This window comes from Somniosus microcephalus, chromosome 5 (assembly GCF_052327205.1).
Source record: "Somniosus microcephalus isolate GS21.2 chromosome 5, FLI_Smic_1.0, whole genome shotgun sequence".
NCBI lineage: Eukaryota > Metazoa > Chordata > Chondrichthyes > Squaliformes > Somniosidae > Somniosus > Somniosus microcephalus.
Genome location: NC_140991.1, coordinates 322232090 through 322246080, shown reverse-complemented (window position 1 = coordinate 322246080; position 13991 = coordinate 322232090). Strand labels below are relative to the sequence as shown.

Here is a 13991-nt window from a genome sequence, read left to right as displayed (position 1 = left end):
GATTACAGAGATAGGAAGGGACAAGGCCATGGAGGGATTTGAAAATAAGGATGAGAATTTTAAAATCAAGGCGTTGCTTAACCGGGAGCCAATGTAGGTCAGCGAGCACAGGGGTGATGGGTGAACGGGACTTGGTGCGAGTTAGGACACGGGCAGCTGAGTTTTGGATCACCTCAAGTTTACGTAGGGTAGAATGTGAGAGGCCAGCCAGGAGTGCGTTGGAATAGTCAAGTCTAGAGGTAACAAAGGCATGGATATTAAGACCCGTGTGGTAAGCTTCCTATTCAGCTATGCTATGGCGCTCTCAGCAAAAGGGCCGTCTGTGATACAGAGACCTCACGAGGAGAGTAAAATAAACTTTTTTGATAAATAGATCATTTTGTGTCATGCAGTTAAACAATTGCAGAGCCTAAATGTGTTCTGTGTAGGAGACTAGATCAGTTTGCACTTTGAGAAGGCCACTAGCATGTTTGCAAGCAGTACATGCAGCTAGATTGGGATCTCCATCCCGATATTCCAAGAACACCACTCCTTCACGTGAAGTCACAACCATTTAGCTGCTTGGTGAATGTTTTGCTCCAGGAATCTGTGAACAGACGACGGCGTCTCTTTATCATTACATTTCTTCAGTTATAGTATGTCTATTATCACCTTCCTCTTGCTGTTTGTCCAGTCAGTACTTACTCTGCACTTTCCATCTTGTCTTTACAGTGGTGGACAATGGGTCTGAAGAAAAGGTTGCCGCGGGGCAGACACCTCAAGCTAAACTGACGACGGCAGCTGGTGGGAGTGGGAATCAGGAGGAAGACGATGTTGATATCGAGTCTAAAACCCATAAGGAAAATGGAGGTAATTTGTAGCACTAGACAGTTAGCAAATTTTTTTCTTTCTCGTCACTGAAGAAAGTGCGTTGGACCAACGTTTTTTTTCGTGCGCAGTTCCTTTAGATTTGCACAGTATCTTTTCCAGTAGCAGCAGCTTGTGAGCCTAGCGATTGATGCGCGGCCGCACAATGTAGGGGGACGGTTGCTGTTCATTTTGCTGTAATCCTCTTGGGTTTGAGATCCATTAATATTGGCCCTACCCCTCGACCTGAAACGTTAACTCTGTTTCTCTCTCCACAGATGCTGCCTGACCTGCTGAGTATTTCCAGCATTTTCTGTTTTTATATTCTCTATTATATAAGAGAGACTTCAAAAATCTTTGTGTTTATTTAACTGAAGGCATCCTCACTTTTAGCGTGTTGTTTTGAGGCCATTTCTTCCCCATCACCCAGTCAGAATTCGCCACACTTTTTGTGGCCTTGTACAAATACATTTGATGGTGAGAAATGTCATTTTCTCAACACAGAATAAAATGCCATTTGAGGTGAAGATTAATGTAAACCCCAGCTTTCTAAACACATGCTACAACTAGGGTAGCGAGGAAATATTCTTCCCTATGGTCTGGGTGACATTTTTAATCTTCCCGCTGGCATCTCTATCCGCTTGATCCTTGTGACTAGATTTGCCAACACCAGTGCAGAGGGCAGTTCCTCATTTGGAAAAGATTGTTTCCTTTGTCCTTTTAATATTTTTCTATAGATTTTAAACTTGCCTTCATTGTACCGCACCATACATTTAATATTTTAATGGCTCTCTCTCATTGCCCATTTAAAAGATGATTTAAGTAAGTTTTCCATTCAAATATACAATGATGTTATTGTACAGTGTCCCATATGATTGACAAACAGCCTTACGCACCGACAGTAAATGCACTATACCACCTGCAAAACTGGTCTAATTGCAAATCGGAATGGCAGTGTCGACACTGGGCTTAATTAGCATATTGGTACAAATACACCGTGGGAAAGGTCACACTTACGCCAAAATGATTATTGTGCAATGCTCTTAATTCATCGCCACACCATTGCTCCCACCCCGTGAGCACCAGCAGTGACAGACTGGAGCAGCACATTGTCCTGGTGTGAAACAGATCGAAATGTTCTGTCCAGACACAACCCGCATTCGGAAGTACAGAATCTGTCATTGTACGACTGGGTGGTTTTCTTTACAGTGTAAATAAACATGGTACAAAAAATGTCCCCATTGCATGTTGCAGAAATCCAAGTACCGACGCTGGACTGGATTTAGATCCTGTGTGTAAGACACAGCGCGCCTCTGTCTGTGACACTCATGATCCAGCCATGAGGTTTGTGTGTTTGACCCCGGGGTTTGACCTGCCCCTCTCTGTGACTGGGATTGGGATGTGGGGAATCGTGGCCACCTACTTACAGCCTCAACCCGTACCCGACCACTCCGTGGCACAGCGTGTTAGCGTGCCAATGTGTCACACTGCTCGTGGTAGCAAACTGTATCACACGTGCAAATGTGTCGGTTGCTGTTCGTTTAAAGTCTGGAGTGAAATGTGTGGCAGGCATCCTTCAGCAAAGTGTGTTGTGCTCCAGCAGAAAGAGAGGCCGAGGTGATCACAACCAGCAAGGGGACAGCGGTGATTTTGCCAAACCATCCTGAAAACGACGACTTGTCTTCTGTAAAGTCCATGATGTCGACGGTAATGAACGTGGGAAACCTCAGTGGGGAGTCAGGCGACACTCCGAGCAACAAAAGCCCCTTGAAGTCTGCTTCTTCAGCTCGAAATGGGAAAGTCAAGCAGGTAAGCACTGAGTGAAAGGCTAGCGTGGAAACTGGGCGGTTCCCAACAGTTCCCACGCTGGCGCGTGCACAGACCCTCCTTAACCCTTCATTCACCCCAGGGATTTATTAACCATAGATATGCTTCCCCCTCATCAGCTGTGGCTCAGTGGGCGGCACCTTCACCTCTGAGTCAGAAGGTTGTGGGTTCAAGTCCCACTCCAGAGACTTGAGCACAAAAATCTAGGCTGACACTCCAGTGCAGTGCTGAGGGAGCGCCGCACCGTCGGAGGGGCAGTACTGAGGGAGCGCTGCACTGTCGGAGGGGCAGTACTGAGGGAGCGCTGCACTGTCGGAGGGGCAGTACTGAGGGAGTGCCGCACTGTCGGAGGGGCCGTCTTTCAAGTGAGATGTTAAACCGAGGCCCCGTCTGCTCTCTCAGGTAAGTGTAAAAGTTCCCACGGCACTATTTCGGAGAGCGGGGGAGTTATCCCTGGTGTCCTGGCCAATATTTATCCCTCAATTGACATTACTGAAAAAACAGATGATCTGGTCTTTATCACATTGCTGTTTGTGGGAGCTTGCTGTGCGCAAATTGGCTGCCACATTTTCTACATTACAACATGAATTACCTCTCCTACTTTTAAGATGCTTCTTAAAAACCTAGTTGTTGGTTACCTACCCTAACATCTCCTTATGTGGCTCGGTGTTTGATAACGCTCCTGTGCAGCGCCTTGGGCCGTTTTACGACGTTAAAGGTGCTGGAGAAACACCAGTTGTTGTTCCTCAAGAACAAGACAAATAATAAAATGAGGTCACAGTGGTGAGCTAACGTTTCCTGGTCATCTTTCTGTTTTCTGATTGGCGAGTTTCCCCTTGCAAGGCTACGTTTTTTTCCCAGACCTAGCTCGCTGGCTCACTGCCCTGTTCCCTGTTGTCCTCCCAGTGGGCGAGGGAGCTGTCACATTGACTTCTTCCCCATTCAGTGATTCGCCTCAATAAAGCCGGATCCCTCTCCCTCGGTCTTGGTGTGTGGGTGTAAAAAATCACCTCTCGCTTAATGAGCGTGAGATGAGGCAATTGGCTCCAGTTCTTCCAATTTGCAATAGACTGGTGAGCGTGTCATTTCGCAAGTGTGACATTAATGCACAAAAAGTTTATGTAGCACCTTTACCACCCAAGACTCGTCAGAGAAAGCAGGCGGTGGGTAGGAAGTAGGCCGAGTAGAGGGCCGATAAAGGAAGATTTCTGCAGTTTCCTTGTAGGCCAGGAAGAACTTCAACGGGCCCCCCAAGAAAACTTTGGGCCTCCTGGGCTACCCCCCACGCCCCTCATCCCCTGACTTCGGCCTCAGTGTACTCTGCTTAGGGAGGGTAAGAGGCAGCCAGGGTTCATGCCACTGCCCCCAGTGTGTGTGTGTGAGACCATCAGGGCAATGATGGGATCTGAGTCGGCTGGGATCCTCCCTTCCATCTCCCAGGTGGTCCAACACTCTGCCTGTACTCACTTACCACGGCACAAGCTTGAAGATTAGTGGTTCGAGGGCCAAAGGAGCCCTACTCCAACAATGAGTCGACACCTTCAAGAAAGAAAGACAGACTCGCATTTCTACAACGCTTTTCACAACCTCAGGACATCCCAAAGTGCTTTACAGCCAATGAAGTACTGTTTGCAGTGTGGTCACTGTTGTAATGTGGGAAACGCAGCAGCCAATTTGCACACAGCAAGCTCCCACAGACAGCAATGTGATAATGACCAGATCACCTGTTTTCGTGATGTTGACTGAGGGACAAATATTGGCCCCAGGACACTGGTGAGAACTCCCCTGCTCCGAAATAGTGGCCATGGGATCTTTTACGTCCACCCGCGAGGCCAGACGGGGCCTCGGTTTAATGGCTTGTCCAAAAGAAGGAGAAAAAGCAAACTTCACACAATCCCAATCAAAACATTCAGACAGTGGGACATATCTGGGGGAAACAGTGGAACTGACTGCACTGAGGCAGTGTGTTCAAAGATGCTGCGCCACGGACACAGAGCGTCGGTGGAGCATCAGGGCTTTGATATAATTGAGCTGGGGACTGATTGAGCAAAGAGCTGTAAAATAATCAGTTCCAGACACGACGGAAAGTAGCTGACGGAGCCATAAGTGTGATGAGCCATATGGTGAAAATGTATTGGACCTTTCAGCCCTGGTGAAATGTGCTTAGAAATACAGACTTTGTCGGTTTCTAAAAAAAGAAGCACGATGCTGAAAATGCATTTTACACCCAGCGTTTGCTTTTAGATAACAAGCTCTTAGTTTTTTTTAAGTTCTGCTCTGGCTGTGGGGCACTGAAGTGCGGAGCGATAAACCTCGAGTAGCAGCTGTTGTGGCTGGTAAACATTTGCACTTTTCCCTGCAGTGGAGTGTGGAGCCCTTCCACTTGTTTGGCTGGCCTGCCCTGTGCAATGTGCCATGTTCTGGTATGGGAGTCAGTATTACTGCTAGTTAATGATAAACTACAGAGTCAATATTCAGCAGGGCAGGCAGTGTAGCGCCATAGCTCTGATCTTCAATCCAAGGTTAAACAGGAGAGAGAGAGAGAGAGAGAGAGAGAGAGAGGAAAAAACCCTGCTCAAACCATATTGTTAAACTGAAAGGCAAATGTCCCAGAGTGCAGGCGTTTGTAGTCGCAGGGCACGCAATACTTAGTATATTGGTTCCAGGAGGACCCTGGAAACACGGAATAAACTCTAACCAAGCCCACCAGAGTAGCAATGGGTTGTAGGCAAAAAGATGCCACACGTTGTTTTGCTTCCGTCGTACCCAGCAGCCTCGCTCAGGCTGCAGGAACTTTCATGCCCATCGTTTCTCCTGGGCTAGATCATCAAGGTATTTTTTAAAATGTGGCAGAGGTTCTGGCGCGCCCCGGGTACACACTGCAGCTCAGATTTTGGCTGACCTCGCGGTGGATTGGCAGAATCCCAAGCCCACAATCGTCTGGTCGACTGTTCCACCTGGCAGTGGAAATGATCAGCTTTGGAGAGGGTGTTTTTTGGAGTAGATCTTCAACAGCAGAAATGCCACTCTCCATTGCTGAGTTCTGCTTTAGCATTACTATTCAAAGTTTCTCTGCTGTCCATCGTACACACTGCCTGAAATATATTAATATTTAAAATCTCCTTCCTAGTTTGCCTTTCCCTGTATTCTGCTGTACTCTTGTGACCCTGTGCTGTGTATAACAACAACTTGTATTTATATGGCGCCTTTAACATAGTAAAACATCCCAAGGCGCTTCACAGGACCGTACCTGACACCAAGCCACATAAGATGTTAGGGCAGGTGACACTTAATCAAAGAGGAGTGTCTTAAAGGAGGAAAGAGAGGTTTAGGGAGGGAATTCCAGAAAAATTTGGCAACTGAAGGTACGGCCACCAATAGCGCTACAGTTTGTGTCAGCCGTGGCTCAGTGGGCAGCACCCTCGCCTCTGAGTCAGAAGGTTGTGGGTTCAAGTCCCACTCCAGAGACTTGAGCACAAAAATCTAGGCTGACACCCCAGTGCCGTGCTGAGGGAGTGCTGCACTGTCGGAGGTGCCGTCTTTTGAACGAGACATTAAACTGAGGCCCCGTCTGCTCTCTCAGGTGGATGTAAAAGATCCCATGGCACTATTTCGAAGAGGAGCAGGGGAGTTCTCCCGGGTAACCTGGCCAATATTTATCCCTCAATTAACATCACTAAAACAGATGGGGGGGAAAATTCAGTAGGTTGCGCCTTAAGAGGGCGCTAATGGGACGCAAAGCAACTAGCGCCCGGGCGTGGCACTGCCCACGCCTCCTGCAAAATTCAGCGGGAGGTTAGTGGTGGCGCTAACCGGTAGCGCCCTGCGGTGCTGCGCCGCTGGCGATGACGTCATTGGCGTGCGCAGCGCCCCACTCACGCCCCGGCCACGATCTTTGGGACCACCCCCTGACTTACCGCCAGACGCTATGTCCGATGGGGTCAGGGGGACGTACCTGCGGCCGGGGAGGTGCAATTTAAAGGCGAGGTGCGGGGCGGCCATTTTTGTTGCTGGCCGCCTGCCAGCCCCTGCCTGCGCTCCCGTCCCAGACCTCCTGAAACGCACCCCCCCCTCCCCGTGGAGTGCTGGCTGCGCTCCAAGAGCCCAGCACTTCTTTTGAGTGCCGGGCTCTCCTTGCCTGCACTCCCGATCCCCGGGGGCCCAGCTGGGCCCCAGGTCGCGCTGCACAAGGCCCCTCCCCTTTAAGAAGGGGAGGAAGGCCTGCAATACCGCGGCGCGACATGCCACAGCGTGTGGCGCTGCGGCACATAACGCCGCAATATTGACTCACAGCGTCCCAAGAGGGATGCGGGGCGCTTCCAGTAGCGCCCCGCTTCCTTCTTCGGGTGCAACCACTCAATTTCTGGCGTGAGGACGCTACTTTTTTCCGGGTCGTTAGTTTTAGCGTCCTGGCGAAGTTAGCACCCCAATTGGGGCACTACTCAATTTTTAGCCCATGATCTGGTCATTATCACATTGCTGTTTGTGGGAGCTTGCTGTACACAAACTGGCTGCTGCGTTTCCTACATGACAACAGTGACCACACTTCAAAAAGTACTTCATTGGCTGTAAAGCCCTTTGGGACGTCCTGAGGTCATGAAAGGCGCTATAGAAATGTGAGTCTTTCTAATTCAAAATATGTTTAGAATTTTCTGTAATCTGAGTAATAATATTTTGCAAGGACAGTGTAGTAAAGGACACCGATGATCTGATACTCCGTGGCTGAGATGCTTTTGGATTGGCATCCAGGCCACTCCGAGCACCTTTTCCTAATTTTTTTTCCTTCCACCAATGTTCTCCCATCATTTTCATTTTTCTTCAAACCCGCTCCCGACGGGTTGACTCCTGATGGTGTTACGGCTCCAGTTGTAGCCTCGGCCCTCCAGTACCTTGTCCAAGTGGCCATAATTTGTACATGACCCTGGACAGTGAGTGCTCATAGGCTATTTGGCTAGGAGGGGCATCGCAATAATTCAAATGTGGACGGTACCTCGCACGTCACGTTCTGTGGCGAGAGGAAATTGGGGAAAGGTCATCGTGTAGCTGTACCACAGATGTGAAAAGACTCACACACAGCCCTATAGATAAGCATGCACATATACACATGTGTACGCATTTACATATATTCATTTACATAGAACTTTCAAAGAGCCAGTACAGGCATGATGGGCTGAATAACAAAAGAACATAAGAAATAGGAGCAGGAGTAGGCCAATCGGCCCCTCGAGCCTGCTCCGCCATTCAATAAGATCATGGCTGATCTGATCCTAACCGCCAATCTACTATCACAGAACCATCTCCTGAATCTAACAGAATTAGACACATGAAATAGGAGCAGGATCAGGCTACACGGCCCCTGGGCCCACTCCACTACCCACAGGGCCATGTCCGATCCGAACCTAGACTCATGTCCAAATTCCTGCCCGCTCCCCGTAACCCTTAATTCCCTTTACTTCTAGGAAACTGTCTATTTCTGTTTTAAATTTATGTAATGATGTAGCTTCTACAGCTTTTTGGGGCAGCATATTCCATGGACCTACCACCCTCTGAGTGAAGTAGTTCCTCCTCATCTCAGTTTTGAAAGAGCAGCCCCTTATTCTAAGACTATGCCCCCTAGTTCTAGTTTCACCCATCATCGGGAACATCCTCCCCGCATCCACCGGATCCAACTCCTTCACAATCTTATATGTTTCAATAAGATCGCCTCTCATTCTTCTGAACTCCAATGAGTAGAGTCCCAATCTACTCAACCTCTCCTCATATGCTCATCCCCGGGATTAACCGAGTGAACCTTCTTTGTACTGACTCGAGAGCAAGTATGTCTTTTCTTAAGTATGGACACCAAAACTGTACGCAGCATTCCAGGTGCGGTCTCACCAATACCTTGTACAACTGAATCAATACCTCCCTATTTTTATATTCTATCCCCCTAGCAATGAAAGCCAACATTCCATTGGCCTTCTTAATCACTTGCTGCACCTGCATACTAACCTTTTGAGTTTCGTGCACCAGGACCCCCAGATCCCTTTGTACTTCAGTACTTTCCCGTTTCTTGCCATTAAGATAATAACTTGCTCTACGATTTTTCCTGCCAAAGTGCATAACCTCACACTTTCCAGTATTGTATTCCATCTGCCAAATCTCTGCCCACCTACTTAGCCTGTCTATGTTCCCTTGCAGGTTTTTTATGTCCTCCTCACTCACTACTTTCCCTCCCATCTTAGTAATGGTCTCCTTCTGTGCTGTAAGATTCTGTGATTTGGACTGCACTGGGTGGTGGAAGCAGATTCAATAGTAACTTTCAAAAGGGAATGGGATAAATACTTGAAAAGGAAAAATTTGCTCTGGGGAAAGAGCGGGGGAGTGAGACTAATTGGAGAGCTCTTTCAAAGAGCCGGCACAGGCACGATGGGCCAAATGGCCTCCTTCTGTGATGTAAGATACTATAGCACCCATTCTGTTTCAAGAAACTCTTGTTTGCTGTTGGGAAAGGCAAGGTGTTGATTGAATCAGTTTACATTTGCTGCTGGTTTGACAGCACATGATTGCTACATTCCTCACAGGTTAAATGGCCTTTATTCACGTCACTGCCAATTCCCAAGGTGTAACTTTTGAAAACTTTTTTTCCTTTCATCACTGTTAAGAGACCCAATTTAAAAAAAAAAAAAAAAAAAAATTGAATCTTAACCACAACCCAAATATTGCTGTACCTCTTCGCAACTGGGTCGGAAACCCAGAGCCAGTCTTCCTGCTTCCCCTGCTGACCACCCCATGAATGCATTGACAGAGACGCATTGCTGCAGCCAATGTGGAAACTGCCTGGAGTAGCAGGAAGCATCTTTACAGAATCGTTGGCTTCTAATGAGGAACACACGTTTAAAATGTGCCCGATGCTGCATGTGACTGTGACTCATTCCTCTTTGTGATGCTGCACTCTGCTCTTTGTAGGCCATGACTTGTTTTCACACACCTTTCTCCTCTCATATTTTTGTATCTACCTTGTACCAACTACAGGAAGCCAAAGAAGAGAAGTCTTCCTTTATCTGCCCTCTGTGTGAGAAGAACTGCGGAACACAGCACCAGTTAACTATGCACATTCGCCAGGTACACTGTGGTTTATTGCATCATCCTCAGGCCTGGCCCCAGTCGATAGTCAGCTCTGCGGGTTTGATGTGGTGAAAAGTTATACCCTGCATTGCGAGTCTTTGCAACAAGTCAAGTGTTCTTAAATGAGTTAAGCCATGTTACGAGGCATGAAAGGAAAATGTTTTTTTGCACATTGCATTCCTAAAAGTGCATTTTCAGAACTTTGTGAAAGAATTAGGAGGCCACAGCTGCACAGTCTTTCCGACTACGTGGCAGCGTGCGTGACGGTTTGGTTCAAAGTGCTGGTTAAATTCTCTTATTGGGGTTGCAGTTTGCTGCAGTGGCAATAATGGGCCTTCTCCTTCCTTACCCCACACCCAGGGAGCAGCGGCTAGATTAACGCCGCACTGGCACCAGCAGCTTTATGTTGTATTGAAATTAAAAGTGCCAACCACCGTACCATAAAGAATGACACTGCTCCATACACTATTGGCATTGCCCCTTTAACATGTTTTAACAATCTTCCTGCCTGCACTGCATGGCCTCCTGCTGTCGCGTCGAGTTACCACTGGCATTGTGAATTGGCCTTCCGTTCTAGAAACCACCCCATTTTCATTCCTATTGACTTGAACTCATATGAAAAGCAGGCGGTTTCTCTAATGGGCGGCCGATCTGCAACACCAGTTCTACGCCTGCGCAGCGGGTTGGAAATCTACCCCACTTTTTGGTGTCATTTTCCATTATAAATGCCCCCAACCAGAATGGAAACTCGTCACTGTGTGCAACCTGGTGGCCACATTGTGCATTCTGGCCATTGGGTTCCCACAATTTTCTCAAACTGCTTCCTGAAATGTCTTTTCATTCGCCATTTCTTTCCTCCGTAACCCAAATCTTGAATGCTCAAAAGAAGAGTTTAAATAAAATGAAGAGTTATACTATGTGCAGACACTAGTCAATCTCCCATGGCATTGGGCACAGGGAGGCGGGAGATGAGAACGAGTGTCATCTTCAGGTAAAGCAGGGTTAGAGGGCATGAGATAATTGGACTAGGCTTGCAGACGCAATTTAATCCCCGTTTTAAAGTCGTACCTCCGTACTTTCTTTATTCCATTCTAGGATGTAATTACAGAGGGATCGTTTACCTCGGCCGTTTCTCTTCGAAAGTCGTCCTCTAGCTTTTCTTCAAAATAAATTTGAAAAACTTTTGAGCAGAAACTGCTAGAAGCTAAATAAAAAATATAGCTGACTGAATTGTACTGGTGCACCCTGGGGAATTGGATACACTGCACATCACTCAGTCGCCACGATCCAGATTAAGCTCACAGAGACACAGCTCTGGGCAAAAATATCAGGTTCAAGTCCAAGCCCAGGATTTTGGGAGAGGCTGAGAACTTTAATGAAAGTTTTGAAAGGCCCAGAAGACAGTTCAATTAATAAAACTAATAGAAACATAGAAGATAGGAGCAGGCCATTCGGCCCTTCGAGCCTGCTCCGCCATTCAACGAGATCATGGCTGATCATCCAAACCCTAGCACCCAGTCCCTACACCGACGGCCATCCCACCCAAGCCCTATCCCCATAACCCCGTAACCCCACGTATTTAATCCCCCCTAACACTAAGGGCCAATTTTTTTATCATGGCCAATCAACTTAACCCGCACATCTTTGGACTGTGGGAGGAAACCGGAGTACCCGGAGGAAACCCACGCAAACACGGGGAGAATGTGCAAACTCCACACAGACAGTCACCCGAGGCCGGATTTGAACCCGGGTCCCTGGCGCTGTGAGGCAACAGTGCTAACCACTATGCCACCATGCTATTGTAAATATGTTATGTCATGTTATTGTAAATATGTGGTCATTTAAAATAAAAAGTAGTTTAAACTCTTATTTGGGTCACATAGAAAAGTTTCTGTTACTGAGGAAAAAATGGCGGATAAAAAATATTTCAGAAAGCGTTTTGAGTGCTTTGCGAGAACCAGTGGGCAGATTCACAAGGTGATGAGTTTAGAAAAACCCCACAGAAAATGGGCACAAAGGAGTTTATAATGGGTGGGGAGGGGAAATTGACACAAAGTGTGACACAAACATGACAACAGGAAGTCACGTTTTGCAGACAGGAAGGGCGTACAGATGCAAGATTAATAACATTTTGTATTTTGTCCTTTTTTTAAAAATAAAAATAAAAACATTGCAGGCCGGCCAGTATTTGACCCATTTCTGATCCACTGATCTTTCAATCTGTGGTGCATTGGTGGGAACACACACTGGAAATGGACACCGTGAGGCAAAAATACCGCTGAATTTGGCCCCTCGTCAAATTTAATTTATTGACTTTTAAAGGAGTATAGAGTAAGATGTATAGTTCACTCTGGCTGTTGCCAAACTGGTTTTAGAAACTCTCCGGCAATACTAACAGCGGCTCTGGTATGGTCGTCATTTCTACTTCAGAACTGACTTCAAGTGAACTCGATCTCTTTCACTTGTCATAAAAGAATGGGATCCACCAAAACCCACTGGGACTCGAGTTTCTGCTGATTCAGAGACCCTGAACTCCATGGGTTTGTGCTGGAGGGTTACGGCCATTATGTGTGATAGGAAGATGGGTGAAGGTGTATCAAACAGAACGAGTGGATTGTTACCTGACAACTGAGGTCATGATCCACGTCTCCTCATGTTTTCCTGACTTTCCTGACAGTCCAGAGTTTAACGGGAACTTTTTGTGTCTCTGCAGCACAACACTGACAGCGGAGGAAGCACCCATTCCTGCAGTATATGTGGCAAGTCTTTGAGTTCCGCCAGCTCACTAGACCGTCACATGTTGGTCCATTCTGGGGAGCGACCGTACAAGTGTACAATCTGTCACCAGGCCTTTACCACCAACGGCAACATGCACAGGTGAGTAATGGCTGGTGGGTGTGGAAAGCTAGACCCAGGCGAAGAGAAGTTGTCCAGAATTGATGATGCCAGCTATATTGTGGCTTGTGTTCTCTCTCTTTAATAGACATGGTTAGGATTTGGAATGCACCGCCTAATAGGGTGGGGGAGGCAGATTCAATAGAAGCCTTCAAAAAGGAATTGGATAATACTTGAAGGAGAAACAATTGCAGGGATATGGGGAAAGAGCAGGGGAGTGGGACTGACTGGATTGCTCTTCGAAAGAGCCGGCACAGACTCGATGGGCCGAATGGCCTCCTTCTGTGCTGTACTGTTCTATGATTCTATCCCACGATCTTGCCGTGTGCTGTTCTAGGAAGTGCTTCCTAGGAAATAGCTCCCAGCCTTCCCTTTTTTTGTGTGTGGGATTAATCTTTTTCTTGTACATCTAAGTTAGAGTTGCCCCCTTTTGAGATCCTTCCAATCACAGAACTCCGAGCTGTCCTAGCCAGGTTGCTGTCACTGTATGCTTGGGAATTTTTGCTCCAGCGGGGATGAGGTGGGTTTGTGGCTGTGTCATTCAGGGGATCGATGCGTGGCGGCCTCGTGCTTTGCATTGATGGGGATGGGAGGGAGAGGCATCACCGACTACTCTTGTGCTTCTCCTCGGAGCTGGCTGAAGGGTGTCGACAGAGGGTTGGAGAATGTCAGCTGCTCGTTCCGTCAGTCTGGGGACAGTTTCTCAGACATGAGAGGCCAGGTTGAAGGGTAATAGGACAGAAAATGATCGAAAAGTGGAATAATTTTTTTAAATGAAGTTATTATAATTATAAACGCAGATACCCGTGTGAAAAAGCAATCTTTCTGATTAGAACGGAAACTGAAAAAAGCTAACATTGAATTTCAGAGAATTGCACTGACCAATCCTGCACTGAACTATCTGTGTGTGCGTCGATTCACCCCCTGCTCCCCAACGTGGCACCAAATGTTGCAACGTTAGAATGGCAGGATGCCATGTTTAAATGCTTTATGGAGCCTGTGTTCTTGTGCACACCTTATACCGTCTGTCTGGTGACAGAATTAGGCTGTTATTCTGCACTTACAGTGAACTCTCTCTCTCCCTGTCCCTTTCAGGTGTCTGATGGAATGGATGATTGTGGGGCTCCTCAGTAGTTGGGAATCTGTATTAAACCCCCTCTTAGAATAGTCGCCCCTTCCCGGAAAACCCTGCTCTCCCAGGGAGGGGAAAAGAGAACATGCTCTTTCCCTTATTAACCCAGTTTTGATATTACCGGAGGTGCCCTTGTGGTAGGGGCTTTACTAAACTGAACAAAACAACAATGTTCAGAGAGGAA

The 13991-nt window shown here is 47.4% G+C and overlaps 1 protein-coding gene across 6 annotated transcripts in view; it reads left to right on the top strand.

Moving 5' to 3' along the window:
* Positions 1-13991, top strand: part of rreb1a (ras responsive element binding protein 1a) — a 282712-nt gene that overhangs the window by 136906 nt on the left and 131815 nt on the right. For 4 of the 6 annotated variants that reach the window (XM_085989341.1, XM_085989337.1, XM_085989339.1 and 1 more), the window contains exons 2-5: positions 712-849; positions 2447-2655; positions 9688-9777; positions 12494-12657. In XM_085989341.1, coding sequence (XP_085845467.1) covers positions 712-849; positions 2447-2655; positions 9688-9777; positions 12494-12657 — 601 coding nt within the window. Of the gene's footprint in view, positions 1-711; positions 850-2446; positions 2656-9684; positions 9778-12493; positions 12658-13991 lie in introns of those variants that run through there. The other 2 variants (XM_085989338.1, XM_085989343.1) reach the window with 2 other exon arrangements.